Source organism: Phoxinus phoxinus (genome assembly GCF_949152265.1).
Source record: "Phoxinus phoxinus genome assembly, chromosome: 24".
Taxonomy (NCBI): domain Eukaryota; kingdom Metazoa; phylum Chordata; class Actinopteri; order Cypriniformes; family Leuciscidae; genus Phoxinus; species Phoxinus phoxinus.
The window spans coordinates 15,905,981-15,931,971 of NC_136899.1; the positions used below are offsets into that span (position 1 = coordinate 15,905,981).

At 35.4% G+C, this 25,991-nt stretch overlaps 1 protein-coding gene across 11 annotated transcripts in view; it reads right to left on the bottom strand.

The window, feature by feature from the left end:
* The window catches only part of asap1b (ArfGAP with SH3 domain, ankyrin repeat and PH domain 1b), an 82,864-nt gene that overhangs the window by 11,095 nt on the left and 45,778 nt on the right, over positions 1 to 25,991 (bottom strand). For 5 of the 11 annotated variants that reach the window (XM_079600906.1, XM_079600908.1, XM_079600911.1 and 2 more), the window contains 17 exons: positions 23,239 to 23,368; positions 21,461 to 21,546; positions 19,417 to 19,492; positions 18,878 to 18,964; positions 17,869 to 17,969; positions 17,713 to 17,782; positions 16,405 to 16,492; positions 16,111 to 16,159; positions 14,267 to 14,430; positions 10,831 to 10,964; positions 9,818 to 9,909; positions 9,406 to 9,592; positions 7,373 to 7,458; positions 5,733 to 5,848; positions 4,696 to 4,763; positions 4,444 to 4,551; positions 4,128 to 4,353 (listed from right to left, as the gene is read on the bottom strand). In XM_079600906.1, the coding sequence (XP_079457032.1) occupies positions 4,128 to 4,353; positions 4,444 to 4,551; positions 4,696 to 4,763; positions 5,733 to 5,848; positions 7,373 to 7,458; positions 9,406 to 9,592; positions 9,818 to 9,909; positions 10,831 to 10,964; positions 14,267 to 14,430; positions 16,111 to 16,159; positions 16,405 to 16,492; positions 17,713 to 17,782; positions 17,869 to 17,969; positions 18,878 to 18,964; positions 19,417 to 19,492; positions 21,461 to 21,546; positions 23,239 to 23,368 (1,868 nt within the window). Of the gene's footprint in view, positions 1 to 1,433; positions 1,503 to 4,127; positions 4,354 to 4,443; positions 4,552 to 4,695; positions 4,764 to 5,732; positions 5,849 to 7,372; positions 7,459 to 9,405; positions 9,593 to 9,817; positions 9,910 to 10,830; positions 10,965 to 14,266; positions 14,431 to 16,110; positions 16,160 to 16,404; positions 16,493 to 17,712; positions 17,783 to 17,868; positions 17,973 to 18,877; positions 18,965 to 19,416; positions 19,493 to 21,460; positions 21,547 to 23,238; positions 23,369 to 25,991 lie in introns of all 11 variants that reach the window. The other 6 variants (XM_079600915.1, XM_079600905.1, XM_079600909.1 and 3 more) reach the window with 3 other exon arrangements.

Sequence of the window (25,991 nt, forward strand, 5' to 3'; positions counted from 1 at the left end):
TCAAGGCATGTACAAATGAAATAGAAGTGAAACATGCTTTCTACTAAGATGTTTATATCTAGTTGGTTTTGAAGGCAACATATGCATTCACCACCAGTTATGATATCCAACCATTCTGTATATGTGGTCCAGTTGGTTTAAAACGTAATGAATTTTGTCTTGAAACAAGTAAATTCATTTATAAATGTTATTATTAATATTACATATACAAGTTTAATTTTGACAATCTGTCTGTCTAATTTGCTCTAGATCAGGGTTGCAGAACTCAGTTCCAGGAGGGCCACAGTCCTGCAGAGTTTAGTTTGCTCCAACACACATACCTGGGCTGTGTTCGAAATCGCCCTCATTCACTATTCCCTGCATCAGTCCACAATATAGTTTACTAGGAGTAAATGAACACGAGTGAGCAAATTTGGACACTCCGTGGTTTGTGCTTGTTTAAAATCATTTGAAATTTAGCAAACTTGCACCTCCAGTATTACTCTGTCATGGAAACTATAAACCTTAATTAAACAATGTAATAATCAATTCAAAAGGAATGTATACCTGCATCATATGAAGTTACCCTGTACTCACATTGGACCAGCGGTTTGGAAAATGAATGGATGGATGATTCAGCTGCGGGTGCCATCTACTGGCGAGACTCAGGAATTCATTTGGCCCAACCCTCACAGTGCATTATGGGTATTCGCTAGCCGTTGAGTGTACATTGGTTGCACACTCGTTATTGCGGTGAATTATGGGATTGAATGAGTGCACTCGATAATCTCCACAATGGTTTCAGACACTACAAATGGCTGTCCCCTCTAATAGTGTCCTATTTAGGGGATGGGGGTGATTTCAGACACGGCCCTGTAGTTTTCAAATGAGCCTGAAGGACTTGATGAGCTGGATCAGGTGTGTTTAATTAGGGTTAAAGCTAAACTCTGCAGGGCTGTGGCCATCCAGGAACTGAGTTTTGCACCCCTGTTCTAGATCATCCAAAAAAAAAATCTGAAATTAGTTTCTTTAGGAGGTACAATACCATTAAAAAATTTGGGGTTGGTAAGATTTTTTCAAGTTTGTAAGTCCCTTATGCTCACCATGACTGCATTTATTTAATAAAAAATATGGTAAAAAACAACAAAATGTCACATGATCCTTCAGAAATCGTTCTAATATACTGATCTGCTGCACAATAAACATTTCCTAAAATGTTGCAAACTTATTGTGCTGTTAACCTTTTTCTACAAACCGTGATAGACTTTTACAAACTTTTGAATGGTTATGTGCTTAATTAATTTGAATAAATAATGTGCTTAACATTCATTTCATATTGCAGCAGCCTTCAGTTTCGGACACAGTTATAAAATGTCATAAGATCAAATAATGAGGTCATTAAAATGATTCAATAAGCAGAAAGGGTGTATGCAAATAAAAAATTAGATAGTCACTGATGTATGGTCGAGTGCTAGCCAGAGTAGCATAGTGGGAATGAGAGCCAAGGAAAGCCAGAGAAGGAGCTGTAAGTGAGACGAGACAAAGAGAGAAGAGGATAAAATAAAATAAAAGAGAGAGAGAGAGAGAGAGAGAGAGAGAGAGAGAGAGAGAGAGAGAGAGAGAGAGAGAGAGAGAGAGAGAGAGAGAGGAAAAGAAAAGATGGAAAAAGACAAGATAACATTTTACATAGTTTTGCCTGTTAATACCATGTCATATCAGAAAGTTAAACCATAATCAAAAGTATCTAATGGAAAAGTAAACAAAGCTAAAGTCTGTGGCAAAGCATCAGAAAGCAGGTTAAAATCCTGACACATATACACAAATATTACAGTTACAGGCATACAGTTGTTACAGTTTTGTTGTCTTTTCAATAGACTATAAGTACCATAATTGACATATAAAAAAAAAACATTTAAATAGCTCTCTGGATAACTTGATTGTGGTCAAGCAGTCGAGTATTTTACCAGTCCTCATTTTAAACACTTGAAGAGACTTTCATGTTTTGTTCAACACATAAAGTATACAGTCATAACTCATGAATGTTAAAACTTAACATAGCTACTAACTACTGGCCAACTAAAGCTGAAATAAAATATAAATATTAGATGAAAAACTTGGCATGGCAACTAACTGAAATAAGTATTAAAATTACAACAATAAAACAAACAAAACAACAACAATAAAACGGACAAAAGCACATAACAAAATGAATAAACTACAATGAAAACTGAAAGTATATATATATATATATATATATATATATATATATGCCATTCTACAATTGGTGCAAACTACTATCCCACAACCAAAAAAACACATTTAAACGTATTTAAATCTTAGATGTTTACTAAAATCATTCAATTATCTTTTGAATCCCACAATAATATTTAAAATATCAGTAAGCCTAATATATAATCATAGTTTATTGGTTATTTTCAATTGGTAGGTGGTTGTCTCTAATCCTAAATTTCAACTTGTGAAAATAATACTGAAATAATTGTAGAAATTATTTCCATTGTTGTTTTATAAAACATCTTTTAGATAAAAAATAAAAAACTATATATATATATATATTATATTTACTTTGTAAATCATGAAACTATGTTAAAAAATGGGTCCCGCATTTTCATGTCACTACTGAAACAGTGTATGTTTAGTCCATTGGCTGAGACTGATTTTAACCACACCCCTACATTTTTGTTCCCCTCTCTCATGGCTACATAGTGAGTAGATAGGTCTCATCATGTTGAGGTAAATGTGTTCAAATGTCTGAAAGTCACTACTAAACACCTTTTTTCTGCAATTAAGCAAACTTTTTGGGGTATTATTCCATAAAATATAGTCTTTTTTTGTGCGTACAACTGTTCAGAACTGTGCTAGGTACCATGTACTAACTAGCATTTTTGAGCTAGGCTCAGCCGTATCAAAATTGACACAACCGAAAGAGTCACGACCGAAACATGTGGTGAAGTTTCGGTTGTGACATCATTGTTTTTTAGGGGGTTATTCGATAAAATGTAGTTTATGTGTGTGTACAACTGTTAAGAACTGTGCTAGCTAACCATGTGCTGATTAGCATCAGTGAAGTTTCAGTTGTGACATCATTGTTTTGATAGTGTCAAAAGTAACACATAATCATTTATTTGGGGGAAAATAAACTACATTTTAGTAAAGTTATGCAAATTACTAGTATTTTAGTATGTTTTAGTAGTATTTTAGTATGTTTTAGCAGTATTTTAGTATGCAAGTTAAAATTTGCTCTGGCCACTACCAAAACATTACTGTCACTACTGAAAATGTGCAGTCATGATCGAAATGTTTTGTCAAAAATAAAGTATATTGAATTATCAACTAAGATGTTATAATAGTGTTTGGTTCAATGTATATTCAAATTAATGAATCCTTAACTTTGAAATTAGTATTATAAACTTTATACCTTTTACAAAAAAAGATTGAATTCAAAATACAACAAATCTCATAAAATTACACTTGAGGGAGAGGAAAAATATTCCAAAACTTTCTGAAAATACAATATGAGAATTAACTGCAAAATTACTAGAAATGTGTACCTTAGATATCATACAATTTGCATACATATACATACATCCATGCATACATACTATGCATATTTGTGATGTTTCCAACTCCAATTCTGTAGAATGGCCCATATCTGGAATTCCAAAAATACTAACACAGTATTTAATAATACTAAAATAACACTGCAAGTTAAGGACTACAACTACCAAAAGGATCTTTTTAGAATTGTTGCATTTCTTGTTTAACAACTTGCTTGCAACATAATAAAAAAAAAAAACAGAGGTTTCAAAATTCATATTTAAATGTATGATTTAAAGTAATTTATGTTGTAAAAAAAAAACATGAAAGTCTCTTCAAATGTGCAGACTAAAGTCCTTACTCTTTAATCAAAAACCCATTTGAAACTCCATAAGGAACACATGTGTAAAAAATGCAAAATTTTCTCCAAGTTTTAGGACTAAAAACTGAACTAAAATGACAGAAGCTGGGAGTTTGATTAATAAATGTATACATACAAATATAATTATTGAAATTAACATACAATTATGGAATTCTCAAAAACAAGTTTTATGTTCTGTGGCATCTGATTGGCTGTTGTGTTTCTGGGTTACCTTTGCCTGCATTCCTGGGTGGCAGAGGTGGGGCATCTGCGACGGGAGAGGATGGGCAGTCAGTGGAAACGCTGTACATCTGATTCGTGAGGGCAGTGTATGAGAGGCGCTGCTTATCACGCTGGCCAATGAAACCAGGCAGAGAGAGCTTGTCATGTGGAGAGAGACTGTATGAGTGACAGAAACTCTGCGGACGGGGAGAACGATCTTTCTTAATGGGACTGGGCTGGGAATGAAAGACAATGAGAAAATATTTCAGTCTCTGAGTCAGAGAAGTTTGAATATTTTATGATAGGATCAAAGGGTAATGCGTTACTTTGTCGTCCAGATCATCGTCACTCTCGTCAAGCTCTTCCAGTCTGAGATTCCAATCATATTCCACGTGGACTTTAGTATTAAATTTTCCCGCAGCAGCTTGTACCAGCTGAAGCACACACACACACACACAAACACAAACACAAGTTAGATGTGCCTTCAGCACATCTCTAATACCCCCTATTGATCTTGAAGAACATCCAATAAAAGTTTAATGGGAAAGATTGTATCTTCTGACCCAGAAGTTACTCACCGCTTCCTCACACTGGATGATCTTCAATCGTCTGGCCACATCCAGAGCGGTTTCTCCATTCTGATTGGCTGAAACATGAAATCACATTTTAACCGGACCATATACATAACTATCATTATGAAACGCAAGCTTGTATGTATTTGGTGTCTAAGTAAATATATATGCAAGTAGTGATGCAAAGATATTAAAATCCTATACAATATTATAGTTCTAGACTAAATTTTAGTAAAGTTATGCAAATTACTAGTATTTTAGTATGTTTTAGTAGTATTTTAGTATGCGAGTTAAAATTAGCTCTGGTCACTACCAAAACATTACTGTCACTACTGAAAATGTGCAGTCATGATCGAAACATGGATGTTTTGTCAAAAATAAAGTATATTGAATTATCAACTAAGATGTTATAATAGTGTTTGGTTCAATGTATATTCAAATTAATGAGTCCTTAACTTTGAAATTAGTATGATTAACTTTATACCTTTTACAAAAAAAGATTGGATTCAGAATACAACAAATCTCATAAATTACACTTGGAAATATTGTTTAAATATTTATTTTTATTGATTTACCGGTGAATACTTTTTAATAAAATAGCAAAAAATATGTTTACAAGGTAGATTATTAGGTCAATATAACCCTTCTTATTAAATTATGTTAATAATAACTATTGTGTTTCGGTAGTGACAAATTTGGGGAGAGGAAAAATATTCTAAAACTTTCTGACATTTTTTTTTCAGAAAGTACAATGTATTTAGTGTCTAAGTAAATATATATGCAAGTAGTGATGCAAAGGTATTAAAATCCTATCCAATATTATAGTTGTAGACTATTCTGTCTAAATAAACCAAAAATAAAACACTAAAATCAATCATTTTAAATGCTACAAGTGAATGCAGGCATCACATCGCTATAATGTACAGTATGAAAAATGGATATTCCTTTTGAGATTTGCCAAAGATTTCATTTAACAGTGCTTTTTAATTAATACATAAGTATAATTAAACATGAACAAAATAAAGCCAGCATGTGTAACTCACTGATATCAGTAGCTGGTTTGCCTCTCAGCAGTAGTTTGAGGCACTCATGTTTCTCATACATGCAGCAGTAGTGCAGGGCCGTGTTTCCTCTCTCCGTCTGTTTATCCAGATTCCCACTGGACAGAGACATGAGGAATCAAATTTTCCTTGATCTTTTGACATATAAGAGTGTATTATACTATAAAAAAACACACTGTACATGTTAGAACTGAAATCTTCCTACATAAAGCAAAAGAAACATGTATTAAAACCAATCTGCAAGAATTTTGATGGTAAACATGTTGACAAAATCATCTGAGCACACAGATTTTCTTTATTGGAATTCAAATCGTTCCTTGAGGCTGCGACATTAATAACATTTTCACTCTTAATGAGCTGCTTCATACCTATATAATCTACATGAGTTTGGGTCACCAGTGACTAAACTGCACACATGGGGAGAGAGAGCAAGTGAATGACCTAGTTCTGTTTACCTACAGACAAAGTGAGAAACAGAGAGGCTACACATCCACAACAGAATATCCCGATAGGCTACTTCATTCAAATGAATGTTATAATTCAATCAAATAAACGTAACCTTACCATGCTACCTTTTCTATGTGTCTGATTTAAAGTCGTAGTTGCCGAAAATAACCATTAATTCCAGTCAAATGAAGTGCTGCAAACATCTTTAACTTGTCAATGCTGGAAAATGACCATGGTATAAGCGAGATAATCCATGGCTAGCAACAAATAAATAATACATCAATAGTATTTGTTTTCATATATGGAAAACAATGGGGGCCTGCAACTGTTTTTGGTTACCAACATTCTTCAAAATATCTTATTTTAACAGAACAAAGAAACTCAAACAGGTTTAGAACAACTTGTAAACGATGACTGATTTTTTATTTTTGGGTGAACTACTTTAATATTATATCATCAAACTAATCACCCTTGCAAATGTATGGAAATTGCACAAACATGATTTCACTTCATTTTAAAATAACCCCCTGAAAATGTAGATAACTCGGACAGGGTATCTTTAAAATGTGATCAGGGTGCGAGTGAGGAGTGGGGAAAGGAAAACCTGAAGTGGAGTTGGAGCAGAGTGAGTCAAAGAAATAACACAATCCCAGTTGCCTGGGTTGGATTTATTTCCCTTCTGCTGTCATATTTCTCTTAAACCAACCTTCAGTGCAAATCTGGAATCGTTTCAGTGTTCCAGTTCTCAGGGAAACCGAATTATGATTATTTACTAGGATGTGGGCCAAGTATAGTTCTGGCTCGGGCATGACGTGATCTTCCAATGTTGTTATGCAACTTTAATCCACACAGCAGAGAGCAAATTGAGCCAAAGCTGAACTTAAATTACTCTATTATCTGCATAATAATCCCTTCAAAAGTTCTAGAGCTTGTACATGAACACCTGTCACCCAAAGAAAAAAAACACATTAAGATCTCATGCTGGTTAACCATCAAGCTCTGCATGATACCAGTGATGGAACAAAACAAGAGGTGACTGCCTGACAGCTGAGGACACAAGGTGAGGAGAAAGCGAATGTGGTCATTCGCTGCAAAATACAGAAAACTGACAATCCAAACATGGCCAGCCGTGTATCCTCCCAGTTATTTGGTGGTAATAAGCAGGTATTTAATACCTGTTTTGGACAAGGAAGTCGACCAGGTGCAGAGAGGTGTGGTCAGCTGTCTTCACGGCGTAGTGCAGTGCAGTCTCTCCTCCTTCCTATAACATACAAGAACACACACACACAAATAATCATTCAGCGTGTTAACCAATTTTACTTTCTTAATAATTGTCTTATAGTGTAAAATATGAGGGATTTTTAGTATAACCAATAAAAAAATACAAATAAAGAAATCTATCAATGTATTATTTAAAATTGCTCATTTAATTTATGTTTAAAAAAAATGTATGATCCATTTTTATTCACCTTTTAAATTTAATTAAAATTGTATATACTATATATATGTATATAAAAGTATATACATATGTATATGTATAGTATATGTATATGAATATGTATAGTTTATATATATATATATATATGTGTATATATATATATATATATATAAGTATTAATGATCAGTTACCAATTTTTGTCTTTAATATAACATGCACAGACAAATTGTGCTAATATATATATATATATATATATATATATATATATATATATATATATATATATATATATATTAGGGCTGTCAAAAGATTAATCGCATCCAAAATAAAAGTTTGTGTTTATATAATATATGTGCGTGTACTGTGTATAATTAATTATATATATAAAAAAACACACAATCATGTATATATTTAAGAAAAATTGGTTATATTTATATATAAAATATTTATATATAATATAAATTATATAAATATATATACAGTATATAAATGCAAATATTTCTTAAATATATACATGAATGTGTGTGTATTTATACATAATAATTATACACAGTACACACAAATATATTATGCAAATACAAACTTTTATTTTGGATGCGATTAATCGCGATTAATCTTTTGACAGCCCTAATATACATCTATCTATATAGCACAATTTGTCGGTGCATGTTATATTAAAGACAAAAATTGGTAACTGATAATTAACACTTTTATTCAACAAAGATGCATTAAACTGGTCAAAAGTGACAGTAAAGACCGTTATAATGTTACAAAATATTTATATTTCAAATTTTTTTAAACTTTCTATTCATCAAATAATGTATCACAAATAATGTATAATGGTTTCCACAAAAGAATATTAAGCAGCAAACCTGTTCAACATCGATAATAATAAAGAAATGTTTGTTGAGCACCAAATCAGGATATTAAAATAATTTCTGAAGGATCATGTGACACTGTAAAGACTGGGGAAATGGCTGCTGAAAATTCAGCTTTGCCATCACATTTAAATTGTAATAATATTTTACAATATTACTGTTTTACTGTATTTTTTATTAAAGCTGCAGTCTGTAACTTTTTTTGTGTTCAAAATATATATATATTAAGCGAGTACATCATGAATCCATTTTCCAAACAGTGTTTTTGTCTTATCCTGAATCACTACGGTACACCTATAAGTGTTTATATTCAGACTATTTACTGTAGACTGCTACGGGTCGTACCGCATGTATTGATGACGATGATCCACTGAAAATATATGTCTGATAGTGTCTCTGACATGGATGGACACTGCTTCATGTTTGTTCATTCAACAAAAGATAAACCAAAACTCAGCTGATGCCCTAGCCAGATTTTAGATTGAGGATGTTTTTGCGACTGCACCCACTCAGGAGCAGCTGTTCATCTCAGAGTCAGGCAGAAGCACTATCAGTAATCATCTGAAGGAACCAATGGTCTCTCAGTGCCGAAAACTGGGAGAACATCAAGGCAGAGGACTCGAGTCACGTCCAGAGTGTTTGCTTTCTAATATCCACCAGACATCAAAATCAGTGCTCATCAAAGGCTCTGATGTGAATGGGTCATCCACCATCATGTCAAGTCATAGTTCTGTTCCTGTGGAGTTACTATCTGCTCCCTGAATCCTTGGTATGTTTCATATTCAAGCTTTAATAAATCCTTTCAGAGGCCACTTCGTTGATTTTTCAACCAGTAAATGGAAAAAGTGCCTATGTGTTAATGATAGATTTGATCTCAGATGCTGTCACTCACCTGTCCTCCGTCAGGTAGTGGTTCCATAAGCTCCACCCCCTCCGCATACACCTGGATCAGACCTAGCAGGTCATGTGACCTGACGGCTTCAAACAACTCACTCATCTTGGCTGCTGCTGAGCTGCAGGTTTTTCTTGCAAACTTATGATCTACATACTTAGCATTGATGAACTCCTTACGAACAGTCCTAAGCTCGACATAAGAGAGGCAGAAAGGAAAACAGTATTTAACATTAATATACAAAACGTTCAAAAATGTTTGAGAAACTGCAACTACATGAAACAAATAGTTGAAAATTTATTTTATTTACATCAAATATATTATAACAATTAAATAAAATTTTACAATTATTATTCTTTTTCATGCATTTCCCCGCGTGTCATTGTTCAGCACGTTTGCCAGGCATACTTACATGTCACTAGCAGGAGTGGGTTTAGGAGAGGGGCAATGAAGACTTCCCTCCATTATTTCATTAAAACTACTGTTCCCCACATTCTTGGCCAGCTGAAAGCAAAAAAGAAGAAAACAAAATGAAAGATTAATAAACTACAACATATCTAATTCATAAACATGATTCACTTAACTATTCAATATGGAATAAGTACATTGTCATGGGTGCACTGACCCGAAATATTTTATATGAAATTCAAATTGATATGCCTTTTTAGACCAAGCATAATTTGTGTTAGATATTATATAAAACAGAGTTGCATTTTCAATCTGGCTTGTAATAAAGTGTGTGTGTGTGTGTGTGTGTGTGTGTGTATATATATACAATGTATACACACACATACACACATGGTCTATATATATATATATATTATTGCATTTACCCATGGTTATGCTGCTGCTTACATAGCAAAATATAAATAAATAAATAAATAAAGAAATACACTTTTAAATAATAATAATTGATTTATACAGAAGTGTTATTTTAGTATTATTTATATACTATGATCGTTTTATTGATATTTTTAATTAGATTATAAGAGTTTTGTTTTTTATTATAACATTTCATTTATATTCAGTTCATTTATTTTAGTCTTCATTTATATCCAGGTAGAAATTTTAGTGCTTCAAATTTAACTTATTTCAGTTTCTAATTAAAATAATTTCCCCATCTAATATTTATATTTTATTACAGGTATATTTCAATTTACAAATGTTTTTGAATGTTTTAGTTAATGATAACCTGGTAGAGTAATATATTTTGCACATGCAATTAACATTTTACTTGATACATTTTAATGTAGGAGGGACATTAAACTTTAGCTTTGGTTAAAGTATTATTATTTATGTATATTTTAATTTTGTCACAAAAATTAGTTTGCGATAATTGTCAGACCCTCTGCAGTACCTCCCTTGGGATCCCCTGTTTGATCTATACTGTGTTTGAAAAGAAAATGTTTCCACCAACAAACACACCAAGAGTTCAGAGGTTCCCAGTTTGTCTAGCTCCATAGACTGGATGCGTGAGATGTGAACGCCCATCTCCCGGTGAATGCCTGAACATTCGATGCACGTCAGGATTCCGAGGTTAGTTGACAACCATTTGGGATCTGAGAAAATAAAAAAAAGAACATGGGAAATTAGGAGGCATGCAAAAGCAACCAACCATTTTTTTTTTTTTTGCTTTTTTTTTGTGCAATTTGTATTCTTTACCACAAGGGGTCCTCGTTGAACTCACAATTTAATGTTCTAGAACAGACCTGGAAACCCTGGCACCCTACTAGAATGTTTTAAATGAGTCACTAATTTAAATGGCTGATTCAGCTCATCAGCTTCTTAATGTGTTGAATAGGGAGACATTTAAAGAATTCCGGGAGGTGGTCCCCAGGACTAGAGCTGAGAAACACTGTTCTAGAACATGGAGTTCTAAATATTGTAGGAGTTTAATTCAGAGTGGCATGTTATCAGCATATGAGAAATGATTTATTCGCGTGTCAGTGTTGACGACAGGTGTGTATGTGGCTCCATGAGCGCCTCTCCAGTGTAGAACCAGTGACAGGGCGACAAAGATAAGAGGACCGACACGCATTCACACATCAGCTAAATATAGATACAGGTTTTCTTCAGCAGCACTCTCTGCATGCTCAGTAAATCCCAGATGTACTCATTCTTTATTTCTCTCATTCAGTTCTTCTCTGAAACACTCAGTCAGCATCAAATGCATTCATTCATGTTTTAGGAGTGATTCATTGATCAAAACCTGTGCTCAAACAGATGAATCACTGTGTTAAAAGTCATGTTACTTGACACAGATTAGACTGTTTAACTCTCAGCTGAGGGGCTAAACAACAGCTCAACACAGATCTATAAGACTATTACAGTCATGGCGTCACTTGAACGCTGAGCCTCCTGTTCTGCATTTAAGTGTTTGAACCACTGAATCAGTTTGCTAGAATGATTCATTTCAAGGAGTTCAAACATTGATTCGTTTGAGTCATCAGTCAAAATTCCCCACAGGTATCACTATTATTGTAGCTTATACTTGAGTGTTAGGGAGTTTTTTTGTTTGTTTGTTTTTTACGTGCATCTCACAATTCACGTGTTTACATGAATGATGCATAAAATTATCTGATTTTTTTATACCGCAAGTGCATAAAATAACCACCCATAACACCTAAACAACTGAGCAATATATAAACCTGCTAACAACCTTGGTAACACATAGGTTACTGCATAGCGATATAGCAATGTGAGAACCACCCAGAAAACCAAAGAAACAGAACAGGAAGATAATTTAACAACCACCCAGAACACCATTGTTAAAACATGCTAAAAACCACCTACACCACCATAGGAACACAGCAACGCTCTAATATCCTTGTTCCCATGGTCCTATGTTCCCCATATTTACTGTATATGGGACATAATGAACACATGACAAAAGGTCACATGTTCTCATGGTCCTATGTTTCCTTTGTTTATTAAGCACATAATGCACTGGTTATCAATATAATAGGCCTAGATTTAAGGAAACTAAACAAATGGCTGAGTAAAGGAATCACAAAAGGTCATATCAGGGTTAGAATCAGGGTTAGAAGTTTATACAGTTGAGAGGGCCCTGGGGAAATGAGTCCTGACCTTTTAAAAAGTTTGCTGGGTTTCTCCTGCATTGAAAATATTTTGGCGGCCGTCATAGATCTGATTGTTTAATGTGACGATATCTGCTTTCTGCAGTCCCGATTTTCTCTGATAGCCGGCTGCTTTTAAACGCTCCTGTAAGAGTTTGTGTAAGTGCTCTGTGAAGAGCGTTAAAGGTTTCTATTTACAACGTGTTTTTGCAGTGTTGAGCTTGGTAGCCAATCACAGACATCTCTGCTGAGCGTGTGAACGCAATGGCAAATCAGATGTGTTTTAGTTGGGCAGAATCCGCTCAAAACGGCAGAGCTTTTCATTATAACCAACAAAGTATAAACACAATGTCAATAAAAGATTCATTGCACAGCGTAGATAGACCGCTTCATTGATTATTATTTTGTGTACCTTGTATTTAACTGAAGCAATTGACAGCTTCAGTGATTATTCAGTCATAGATGAGATGCGCACAACAATTTGTCCTCTATTGAACTCTGATATGCCTCCAATTATGTTGTGTGGAATGCAATATTTTATGTACAGCTGTGCTATTGCTCTGCTAATTCAAGCTTCACACTCTGCTCTTACACACTCCTGTTTTTTGTTTTTTAGTTTTTCGTTAGTTTTAGTTAGCGTTATAATCATATAATCCTTGGTATGAACAGCCCTTTATACTGGCACTATTTAGTAGCGATGGTCATCTAAAAGGATAGCATCAAATATATTTTCATTAATAACCCTGAAAATGTATTAAAAAAACACATGTATATGTACATGTATGAGCACATATGTTCCAGATTTATGGATTATTCATTGATTTATCTATGTTACAACAACTTAAAACAAGTATAAAAGCCTCATGACCCTTTCCTGGGCCACATCCTCTTGTAGAGAGAGAAAACAAAGAATGAGAAAAGGGCTGATCAAACAATCCCTGGAGCAGCAGTCGCCCTATCAGAACATTCAGCACAGCTTGCATGAGCCAATTACATAAGAGCGTGATGTAACAGCGCTCGTCTATTCTGACTGCCTGATCCTCACAGTTACTGCTTCATCATGAGAGAGACAGACTCATTTCACTGGTAATGGAGTGAGAGAAACAGAAGTAGGGATTTAAAAAAAAAAATAGAGACAGATTGCTGGCAGAACACACGTGGAGAAGAGACTGAGAGGAGAAAGAGAAAGGAGGCAGAGAAACCCAGACAGACAGACAGATGATAGAGACAGATAGATAGACACATGGATGGACAGGAGATAGATAGATAGATAGATAGATAGATAGATAGATAGATAGATAGATAGATAGATAGATAGATAGATAGATAGATAGATAGATAGATAGATAGATAGATAGATAGATAGATAGATAGATAGATAGATAGACAGAGATATAGATAGATCTATCTATCTATATATATCTCTATCTATCTATCTATCTTGTCTGTCTATCTATCTATCTATCTATCTATCTTGTCTGTCTGTCTATCTATCTATCTATCTATCTTGTCTGTCTATCTATCTATGGATGATGGAGGGTGGGATAAATGGATAGATAAAAGGATGGATGGCCAGACGGAAGGGCGTACAGACAGATAAATTGAGAGAGAGAGAGAGAGAGAGAGAGAGAGAGAGAGAGAGAGAGGGGGGGGGGGGTAATTTAGCGGGTACAGCTTCAGTGCAGTTAAACTCACAGAAAAATACAACTTTTTAAAAACTGATGACACTTTATGAGTTTTGAGGGCATCACTTCACAGAAACGAGTGCAACACAGCATCTGTACCTGGAGCCCCACAATCACAGCACACTTCATTTCCGGGCATGCGTAGCACATCGTCTATTATGGCTTTAGTGAGATCTTCCAGCCCATCATCTCCTCCACCCTGCTCTCCTCTGAAGGCCATGTTTAACGCCTCCTCCTTACTGTTAGTTAACACTGAGATCCATCTGTAGAGGCAGAAACACAAAATACCAGAAGAAACATTCGACAACCAAATAAACTGAAGAGCACAAAAACATTTTTCTTTGAATAACAGAAACGTATTAGGTAAGCAATTCAATTTTATTGCATGGTGATTGTACATAGTTGCTACTGTAAACCCTCAAAGTTGCTTGTCCCACCCTCTCCATCTCTGATTGGTCCATTGTTTCAAAACTGACAGTGATTTGCTGCATAACAAAAAGATGGACTATTTCTAACTTGACAAGCAGGGTCTTAAAATGCTCTGCCGCATGATGCCGAAATACCAGTGTGCAAACCAGACAGCGTTTCGCCTCAGAAAACAACAGCTAAATCCTAAACCAACATTTAAGCCCTTCTTTCAGACCCTTTCCTTTCCGTTCCTATGTTTGTCCGCTTGCCATTCATTCCTAAATAAGCTGTTTTACAAAAGATGGGGCGATATTACTGTGCACAAAAGCATGCCATGACCCCTTGTTAGCTAAATGAAAAGACCGGCTTTTGGCTTTTAACTTTTGTATTATGTTGCAGGTCTATTTGACCCATTTTGATTTTCGAGTTGTCTGAAATACAATATAAAATATTTTTTTCTTGACATATTGTGACTTTTTCTCATTTAGTGTCAAGAACATGCATGCAAAGTGAGGATTCACTGATGTGTTTTAAAGTGTACACATAATTTCTATTATGATTTTGATGTGTGCGGGTCAATTTTTAGGCAACTGTACAGACCCAAAATAAAAAAAAAATCTGGTTTTATGTTGGTATGGTGTTGTTTTTTTTTACTACCCCGTGATAGTAAAAAGGAGCTTTTCCACACCTTTTAGTACTGAAAAAGACTTAGAATTGTTTTATTTTAATCTATCTGAAATAATATTTAACCTATGATTTTATTTTTTCTTTAATTAATTAATTAATTTATATAAATAAATAAATATAAATCATAAGTTCTGATATTTATTTTTTGAAATGTGTGAAAAGTATTTATATTAAAAGTTTACAGTTTGCAAGTGATTCTTTGTTGTTTTGCATATTTGTGGTTTTTTGGGAAATTGAATTGAATCCAATGTGGGTCAATTTGACCAGCTCCATAAAAGTTGTACCCATAAATCAAACATAATATAAGGATTAAAAAAGATTCCAGTCAAAGCTGAGGTAAAATGACTGCAGAAATGACATATAAAGGGGTTATAAGGCCTCATTCTGATCAATGCCTTTTAAGAGTCCTATATATAATGGTTGTTAAATGGCTCCGTGAGGGAGTTTTCTGACAGACACCAGGGAGTTCACAGCATTGTGGGTACGAAGCAAAGCCAGCAGTTAAAAATACTCAAAGACGTTATGAGATGGTGCATGCTTTGCTTTTTGTGAGAATGTTTGCATCTAAAGGAGTCTGGGAAACATCATTGTGGTGTCAGTGACCCCAATGAGTAAATGGCAACTTCAGACAAGCAAACACCACTTCACATACTTCCACAATACCCATGAAGTAAAATATTTAGGTGAGAGTTAAAATCTTAATAAACTTACTATAATTACTTTTTATTAACTAATTTGCCAAAAAAGTAGTCAAAATTAGTCATAAAAAAGGAAAGAGGCAGATTGCTGAGAAGTTAGATTAGAGGGTTTGCATACTTGAGATGCAAAATGTTGAAAAAAAATCTTACATCAGAAATTCCTGCTCATCTTCAGCCTGGAAGTGATATGTGCGGTTATCTGAAACATGACAAGTAAAATATGAGCCGTTTGCACATGAAGTGACTTCCACTAATTAAACACCAGAAGATAGTACAGTATTAGAGTCATAATTCACAATAATGGTACAATTACACAACTATTTAAAAATGAGTGACAATTTTCTTCCAAGATTCGGTATGGTAAAGTAAACAAACACATTATCGTAAGCTAAAGCTACCAAATCACTTGTGTGGTTTCCCCACAAGAATCTCTTCTTGACTCACGGGAAATGAGATCGAAGCACTTCCTGTCCTCACCGCTGGGCTTGACCTGACATGTGAGCAGGTTGAGTTTGACAGGCTGCCTGTTTGACTGAAACAAAAAGTGACAACAGGAGAAATGCATGTTTGACTACTTCATATTCCTCATGTAACTTCCAAAACAGCATCAAAACGGTTTTAACTCACAAGCTACTTTGGGCCTGCACTGCAGCCCAAAGAAGTTTTACAATCAAGTTGGGTTTGTCAGTCTGTCCGGGGTACATTCAGAACAGAAAGTGTTCCTGCACACCATCTGCACTATTTTATTACATTACTGGTCTATGTACACATGTGCTAGATGGATGTCTGAGGTAATCTCATGTTTTGCAGCGTCTCGTACCACATATTAAGTGCATAGATTAAAAAAAAGAAAAGGAAACAAAAATCTTTACAAAACCCTTGGACGTAACTTGCAAGATTGGTCATTAAACTACAGGAAACCTGATACAGGCTCAATCGCACAGTTGTGCATACAGGCTATTGACTGAACAAAACTGACGGAAAAACGCAACACATATGTGCTACATTACACTGACCAGTGCAGACAGACTTTTATGCATATGTCTTGATTTGATTTGATAATGAAATGTGAGACACAGGGCATCATGAGTGAATAAAACATAATGTGGGAAAATAAGAAAATTGATGGCATATGATGTAGAGGGTGAGAGCATGACCTTAGACTGAGAAAGAGATGCTAAAAACGCTGCTTGTTCAGTTCAATTGTGGTCATATTTACCGTTGCTCTGTGAAATTTTGTGGGCAAAATCCCCTCATTTCAATAGGAATCCCTGCGAAAGGGAGTTTCAAGTAAGGGTGAAAAAGTTCCCCACGCAGTTTTGGCAACGCAAATTTGCTAGTTGAACAAAAGAAAGCTCTTGGTTTGAAAGTGACTTCTGTGTGAGCTGTGCTTCGTGCATTACTACACTGACAATGCACTTTTATTGTCAAAATTTCAATAATGTAACTGGTACTGTATGCAAGACATTGATGTTAATGCAGTAAATGAAGTGAAGTGAATTAAAAGGATGACATGGAGGAGGCAAACTAGTAAATTTTATAAAGTGGTCAACACTCAGTTGCTCATTTTCCCAGTGGGCTGTTAAACAGGGATAGCAGGATGTCTGGGTTGTTATGGAAACATTCAGCAAAAGTTCAGAAAGCTGATGAAGTCTTTTCACTGTAAATGTTAGACCTCAGTTTAATAGGCCGATTATAGGATGACATGGTTTATAGCAAACAGAGTAAATCACATGTGTCTGAGCTACTCACAGTGGCATGAGAGATGGTGAGAATTCCTCCTTTAACTGAGCACTTCCTCCTCTGCCACACCTTCCTCAACCTACAACACAATTATACTTCTTAACACTACTTATAGCAGACAGCAGGAGCTCATATCAATAAAAAAGCTCATATAATTGTGTGTACCCATCACTCTTCTTCATTAGATAGCCTTTCTTCTCACAGCCAAACTCTTTGTTTCCCTGCAGCTGGTGCATACTGTAGCCGCCCTGCTTGCTCTGAGAGTCCTGCTCGAGTACAAACACACACACACACACGTGCTTTAAATAGCTATATGTAGACACCAATCCAAACAGATTCTGTATACACAGCATTTTTGTAAAAGATATGAACAGATCTTAAATATTTCTAACCATATTTGCAACCTTTTAAAAACATCAGCTTTATCTGACAACCACTTATTTAATTTGCACGCACACAATGATCTCTATCACAAACACACATCATGCTGTACATGCTGAACACTTACTCTTCTAGACTTCAATCCACACAGGAAGCGGGTGAGAGAGAAATAGGAGAGGGTGTGAAAAGCATGTGTCGGTACTACTGAATCGTATAAATACACTACAGTAATGCTAAGTTACAAATTAGCTGCTATGACGTATGTAAACTCCTACCATGTTACTGTCATTACATGCAAATTTGCTGTCTTGACAATGTGTTAACAACAATTATTCATTAACTAACTACCTATTAATTGTCATTTATTTTAAATGTAATTTATTAAACATGATAGAGTCAGCATCTCTTCTCTGAGCAACCAGTGGGGCACAACACTGGTTACCAGCAAGCCCTATTTCATACTGGCTACCAGCATGGTACAGCACTGGGCACTCCCTCTCACACTCTCCCCTGTACAGGTCGAGCATTAGGGAGGGTTATATATTAGACCCACAGATGTACTGCAAAATTCAACCCATCATATTTGATTATGTATGGTGTCATGCCATTGAACAATTAACTATAACTCTATATGTATATATACACTCTGGCAAACCATATGTAAATGTAATCATCACTATTGAAACCCAAACAAGTCACTTGGTTGGCTTTCACAAACTAGTTTGGGCAATTAATTGAGAATTTGCTTTGGTCCTAGGATAGAGCCCTGAGGTACACCACACCATACACCTACCTCCTTTTGTTCCAGCTGTAGAGAGGATTTAATGAGATCCCTTAGTGCAGTGAGCTGCTTTTTCTCTTCATCTTGTGTTTGTTTTATCTAAATCACACAAAAGCAAAAAAAGAACTTGTTACACATGTACCCACACACCATTGGGGAGCAGGAAAAACAATGAAATTGTAAAGTACTGAATTATTTTACCTCATACAGTTTTAATATTCTCATGCCAAGAATTTATTTTTATTTGGACCAAGTCCAGCAAGGTAAAACATGGAAAATATTAGTCAATGCACAATTATTTTTATTTGACCAACAATCTAAGGGGAAATATATATATATATATATATATATATATATATAACTGTGCACAGTACAGAAATGTAATGCAGCTATAAGAGAAACAAGTGAGTATATTACTACACATTAAAGAAAATATCACAATGTGACCCAGATATTGTATTGCCAGATCCCATCCATAACAAACCAAGCTAAAACGTTTTTTTTTTTACTCAATCAAATAGTTTTAGGATGAAGTAAGGTGAAGTACATACGTTGTAAAGATCAGCTGCTAATTTCTCAATGTACTGCTTTAGCTTATCTGCTGTCTTCAAGCCATCTTGGAAAAAGCTGATAAAACAGAATTAACACATTTTTTATATTGCAACCAGCTATCATTAAAGACCATACATATTCTGTCAATACAGTCAGGGGAAATTATAGACAATTTCACAGTCTATACAACACAGAATCTTGCAAACATCAAGGAGAGATGGAGTTATTAGTGAAAGTAACTTTGAAACATTCAAAGCTTTGAAATAAGCAAAAACATGCCGTTTTTGAGTAACTGTGGTGGAAATGTCCAGTTTTAAATACTGGCAGGTGACTATTATAGTGCCAACACTAACAAACTGCCAAGAGTGTGAGTCAAATTGGATGAGTCAGTGGTTCAGACACTGTGGCCACACGTTCTGCTATCAAGACCCATCTGATGTTTATGTATGAGATTTGAGCATGATTCTGCATTTAAGTGACCTTGGGGTATTTTATCAAAGTAATAGAGAAGTGTAGAGAACTAAGCAAAGTATGCATAATGCCTTCACTATTACTTCCTTTAAAAATTTCAATTGCGATTCAGTTAAAAAACAAAACAACGGCAACATTCGACACTCCACTTTTTACATTCCACTAACTAAAAGTAACTTTGCAACAACTCAACTACCAGTCATTAGAGTATTAGTAAACTGTTTGACACATATCTGCTAACACTTTATTTTGATGGTCCCAGAAATCCCAGAAAAGAACAGAAATTTGACTGACTATGTCAACTTTTTCTACTAACCCTTATACCTAACCCAACTCTAACCTAACAGTCTACTAACAGTCTACTAGTACTCTAATGAGATTTAGTTGACATGTAGTTGCAAAGTTACTTATAGTTAGTAGAATGGCTTAAGTGGACCATCAAAATAAAGTGTAACAAGTTAATTATCTATTAAAAGGTCCTTTTCCTTAATTTACTGATAAACGGGTGCTCCATTAATAATAATAATAATTTGTTACATTTATATAGCACTTTTTCTGAGACCTCAAAGCACTTTACATAGAAGGGGGAATCTCCTCAACCACCACCAATGTGCAGCATCCACTTGGATGATGCGACGGCAGCCATATTGCGCCAGAACACCCACCACACACCAGCTTACTGGTGGAGAGGAGACAGTGATGAAGCCAATCAGTATATGAGGACGATTAGGAGGCCATGATGGACAGAGGCCAATGGACATATTTTGGCCAGGATGCCGGGGTTACACCCCTACTCTTTTTCGAAGGACATCCTGGGATTTTTAATGACCACAGAGAGTCAGGACCTCGGTTTAACGTCTCATCCGAAGGACGGCGTTATTTGGCAGTATAGTGTCTCCGTCACTATACTGGGGTGTTAGGACCCACACAGACCACAGAGTGAGCCGTACCCCCTGCTGGCCTCACTAACACCTCTACCAGCAGCAACCTGGATTTCCCAGGAGTCTCCCATCCAGGTACTAACCAGGCTCAGCCCTGCTTAGCTTCAGTGGGCAACCAGTCTTGGGCTACAAGGTGATATGGCTGCTGATGTTATTAGAGACGTTAGTGCTTCTGATAAGTTTTCTTAGAAACCACATAAAACACAGTGAAACTGTTAAAACAGCAATAAAAATATTGAATCACAAACATTAACTTTGTCTTAATAATGACCCATGAAAGTCTTGAAGTGCAAGGTAAAGGTTTCTCGCAGGTTTCTGCTGATGCATCTATAGGTCAACGACAACACTAGCTCAAAATAACTTTAGAGTGGGAGGGAAAAAAGTGCAACACTTTCAGTTCTTTCTTTCAGATCATCACTTTTTTCAGACCTTCAGGCCAGTGACACTTGCATGCATCAATAACACTTACAGGTAACAATTTCCTCACATGTCCCGTACACATTTATTGTGACAGTTCTACAAACTAAATGTATGATGTATGGACTTAAGGGATTTTTTGGACTACTTATTATACTGATATTGCAAAAATCTGTCAAGGAAAAACACATCTGAACGCAAAAATGTCACTTACTTGCACTGCGCGTGGTAATACTTGATCAAGTTCTGAAGAAGGTCGACCCCTTTTTTGGTCTTTATTTCATTCACTTTGATCAGGTACTGCAGAAACAGACAGAATGTGATAACACAGTTCAGTATCCCAAAAGTATAGAACCAACAGATATTCAAGGATTTTGAACGCTTAAGTGATTTGAAATTTCATTTGAAATACATGACAAATCTACAAGTGTCATTCTGGGGTCACATGTTTAGATGTAAATATTTGATTGAACGAGTATGCATAACTGTTCTTATTTCAGTAGCAACTAAAAAGGGACAAAAACCATATCTTCTAAATCTGAAACGAACATACAGTGACAAACCAATCCCACAAAACAAATGAATTAAACATCATCGTAATCCCGGTTTATCCCAGAGGGGTAAATTCCAGAACATTTTGCAAAGTCATGCCAGCTAACAATTTTTTGGCTATGCTCAAAAACTTTATCCGTCCTGTTTGGCCCCTTGCATGTCTGAATATATCTCGGGATGAAACGGCACACATTCCGCTCATCTTAGAGTGAGGGATTTTATTTGTGCACAACTTTTGAGTCACAGTTATTTCATACACAATGCAAGTCATACAACAGTATGAACATTTTCCTAATTAAGTTAGAGTATGGGTTTATCTTTGTTATATACTGTATAACGTGCATAATTAGGTATCTGTATGTGTTTGCTAAAGTTGTCATGAGTTTGCTATTTCCTTTGATGCTTCCTGTATCTGAATGAGTCATCTCACTGCATCTCAAATCTTCATTGCTCTCATATTTGGATTTTCATGCGTAGACCAAGAACACCAAGAAAGGACAACAGGAAACAACCAAAAACAGAAGACTGCTAAATTAAGAAAAAGTCAAGACAATCATAAATTATGTCATTGATTGTCAGTAATATGCAAATGCCTCTTCTACATCAGTGCTTAATTATAAGGTAACATGGGTAATTGAATTAAAGTATTAGATTTTATCATGTGATTTGGTCCAGAAGCATTTGAAAAGCAACCTAACAAACCCTTGATGCACAATTAAATGAATTCAAGATGCAATTCTAAATGACAAACCCAATTCATTAGCATGTTAAATAACCCACAGCTATCCTCCCTAATGAACAAAAACAGCATTGATGATTATGAATCCATAAAACAAGCTATCACAATCTGAGTCATCTGCTCAAATGCTGAGGGAATCATTAAATTGTAAGATAAACAGGCCATTTTCACTAAAATGGCAGCATTACAAACTCCTGATTTATATTAAGAGAACCAATCACAACAGCTAGTGATGTGACTACTAATACAGCAACCTGTAAAAGTCAAAGATCAATTTAAGGGCTCTGATTGGCTGCATCTGTGGTTTTATGAATGCTAATATTAACAAAACCTACAGGCTACATGTAATCAGCATAATCTAAAAAAAAAACTAAAAAAAAAACACCAGTAAGATTATTGTCCTGCTATTCTCTTCTGGAAATATTGAAGATGCTCACTTGCCATTTAATATGTTGCATTTTAGTAACATTGATCCAGACCAAAATGATACAGTATGTTAAGTGTCCAAAATTGTGTTTCTTGAATAGCTTGACTTTTCACAACTGTCTGTACCATGTTCATTTTGAATGGTAATAGATACCATTCAAAATGAACAGAATATTCATATATTAGTAAACAAAGTTGAAGTTTATATTCCGAATATGATATGGCATGCATAGCATGTTTCTGGAAAAAAAGGACAAGTTGAGTGCACTACAGACCTCACACATCTGTAGTTGGAAGAGCCTCCGTTCTTTCTCCATCTCCTCTGCGATCTCAGCACCAGTGATCTCTGTTCGGATCATCCCGTGCTGCTTGGCGTGCTCACGTTTTTCCTTCTCGATTTTTGTACTGAAAGATTGAAAGAAATTGGTATATTTAGCACAAATTCATCTGAGTTGGCTGGCAATAAGTGTACTGTGTTTATTTCACATTAATCTCACATCTGCGGGGGAGAAAATTATCTCGCTCATGCTTTTTGATGATGCAGTTAAATTACTGATAATTGCAACAGCCCACAGACCAGTAATCGGTCTGAATGGACAAAAGTGTATAAAGACACACTAGCTTAGAGTTTTTCAATCCTGATCCTGCGTGCGTCTCAATCAGTTCCCTAGTTCAGTAATCAGGGCACTGATCAGGGAGTCGGCAATTTTAAGGGCTGTCTCAATCGCAAAATCATTCCAGTACAGTAAAAATTTTGCTCCCTAAAAAGTCCCACAATGCACCGTGAAAACCAGTGATCATACATGCTCACTATGTTCCCTTAAAGATACAATATGTAATTTTTTTTCGCCGCTAAGGGGTCACTGACCTCTTACAATAACAGGTTGATGACGCAAATTCCTGCGGAATTATGGAACTTGACAAGCCGATGGATCTAATAATGTTTATGGATGAGTGAATACATTGATGTTTTTATCATGACTGTGGTATGAAGCAGGGCAAGATTGCTAATATAAGAGACAGATATCAGCGCCACACGCGAGTCCCACGAGCCTCGCGGATATAAAGGAATGAGGACATTTAATTCTACTGAACTACCCGCAAGTGCAGAATTAATACTCACACGTCAGTTTATTTGACGAATTAAACTTGTGAGGTAACGCAGCGCTGTTTCACTTGGACTAACGTTACACTATCACACTAAACTGCATTTGAGTGTGTTGAAAGTTATAATGTTATTCTATGTGTTAGTTTGTTGGCTATATGAGACTAGCAGTAAGCTACTGTAGATCAACATTAGTATAACATACTGATCATATTCTAACATTTCATCATGTTGAACTAAATAACATTGATTAGTTTTATGTACATTTGCTCACCCGTCTAATAAAGTACTTACAAGAGCTCTGTCAAGTCGAAGTTTATCACTGACGTGGAGCTCTCGTCGTCTCGAAAATGCCACACTGATATTGATCTCATTTTAGTTCTCCTTTTTCCCCAAAGTCTGCTTGCCATGGTCCATAATGTTTGAACGAAACAACAACAGCGTGCAGCTAGACTTTACGCAGTTGTCCACGTCTGTCGCCATGGTTACTATGGCAGTACTACGAGTGGAAACCAGGGATAACGCGGATATTACGTCATTGACAGACAGGCGACAAGTGAACAGGGATTCTGGGACGGAACATTTTAATTGGATTATTTAAAATTGGAATTTATCTGAAATTTGTAATCTTTGGGAACTTTTGTGATATTGTAAGTACACAACTGCAGGAAATATATCACACTGTGCAAGTGATTTTTGGATATTTTATTATTTGGATAGTTCTGAAGTTCGAAACATAAATCACATGAGCCAACTCTCTACACAATGACACACGATAGATGTTCTTTAAAATACAAACCATTATTTAATTATATTTCAGCTTAAACATACATCACTAGTAATGAACAATCTAGCTAATAATTATAATTTATTTACGGCAGAAATGTTGCATCTATATATTGCTATATATTGTTATCAACATGCAAAGTATTTATCATAATTTAAAAAGCATTAAAAAATTATGTCAGAAAGATGTTTCAGTTCTGCTTTTGTTCATAAATACCAGTAGTGATGTTTTACACTGAAGACCTTATCATGTTGCCAGAAATAGAGTCATCAGTGTGCCAATGTGTAGTGAGCCAGTGCCAGGGTCCTTACTGTACTTACCAGTGCCCGAATTTGTGTAAAGCTGCACTTTTAAACGCAAGTCATGTTCATTTTTAAGTTGTGTAGTAAACAGGATAACAAGTGTTTCCTCACCTTATGCTGTATTTATTACAGCATTTAATTTTGATCAATATTCTATTGTACATTGCTATTTCATGTTAACTATTGTGTTTACTAATGTTAATGGGTACAACTTTATTGTTAGTGATGCATTTTTATTTTTTTATTGTCAAAAAAGATTTATGGTTGTTATTAATATTGGTATCGTCATCACAAACACTAAGACTTTACCTCACAGTTGAGTAATATTTATAGCTAAATATGTTCATAATTATAGCCTCATTAGCTAACTATTTACATCAAAGCTCCGACGGTAAAAACTGATACATTTAGCCCTTTCTTAAATTTTTTCTCCTTTCTCCTATCTTTTGTTGGAAGTACAGCAGAACTCCTTAAACAGTAAAACAATTACAGTCACAAAATACATTTTCTTTTCACTCCGTTTACAACTCTACTAAAATTCACCTCAGAAATGATTCTTATTCAGAGCTTGCGAGAGCTGCGAGTGTGTGTAATGACGCTGTAAACGTGCTGGCATAGCAACGTTATACATTCAGTTTCCCTTTCCAGACGCATGTCCTACGACGGCCATCTTGATTAATTCTACTGTACTGTAGGTTGAGGACACTTCACATATGTCATCCTACAGAGGATGTGTCCTACCTAGGATGTGACCTTCGAAATGAGACGCAGCTAGAGTTTCAGATAAATACACAGTGGTGGGTCCGCAGGACCAGGATTAAAAACCATTGACTA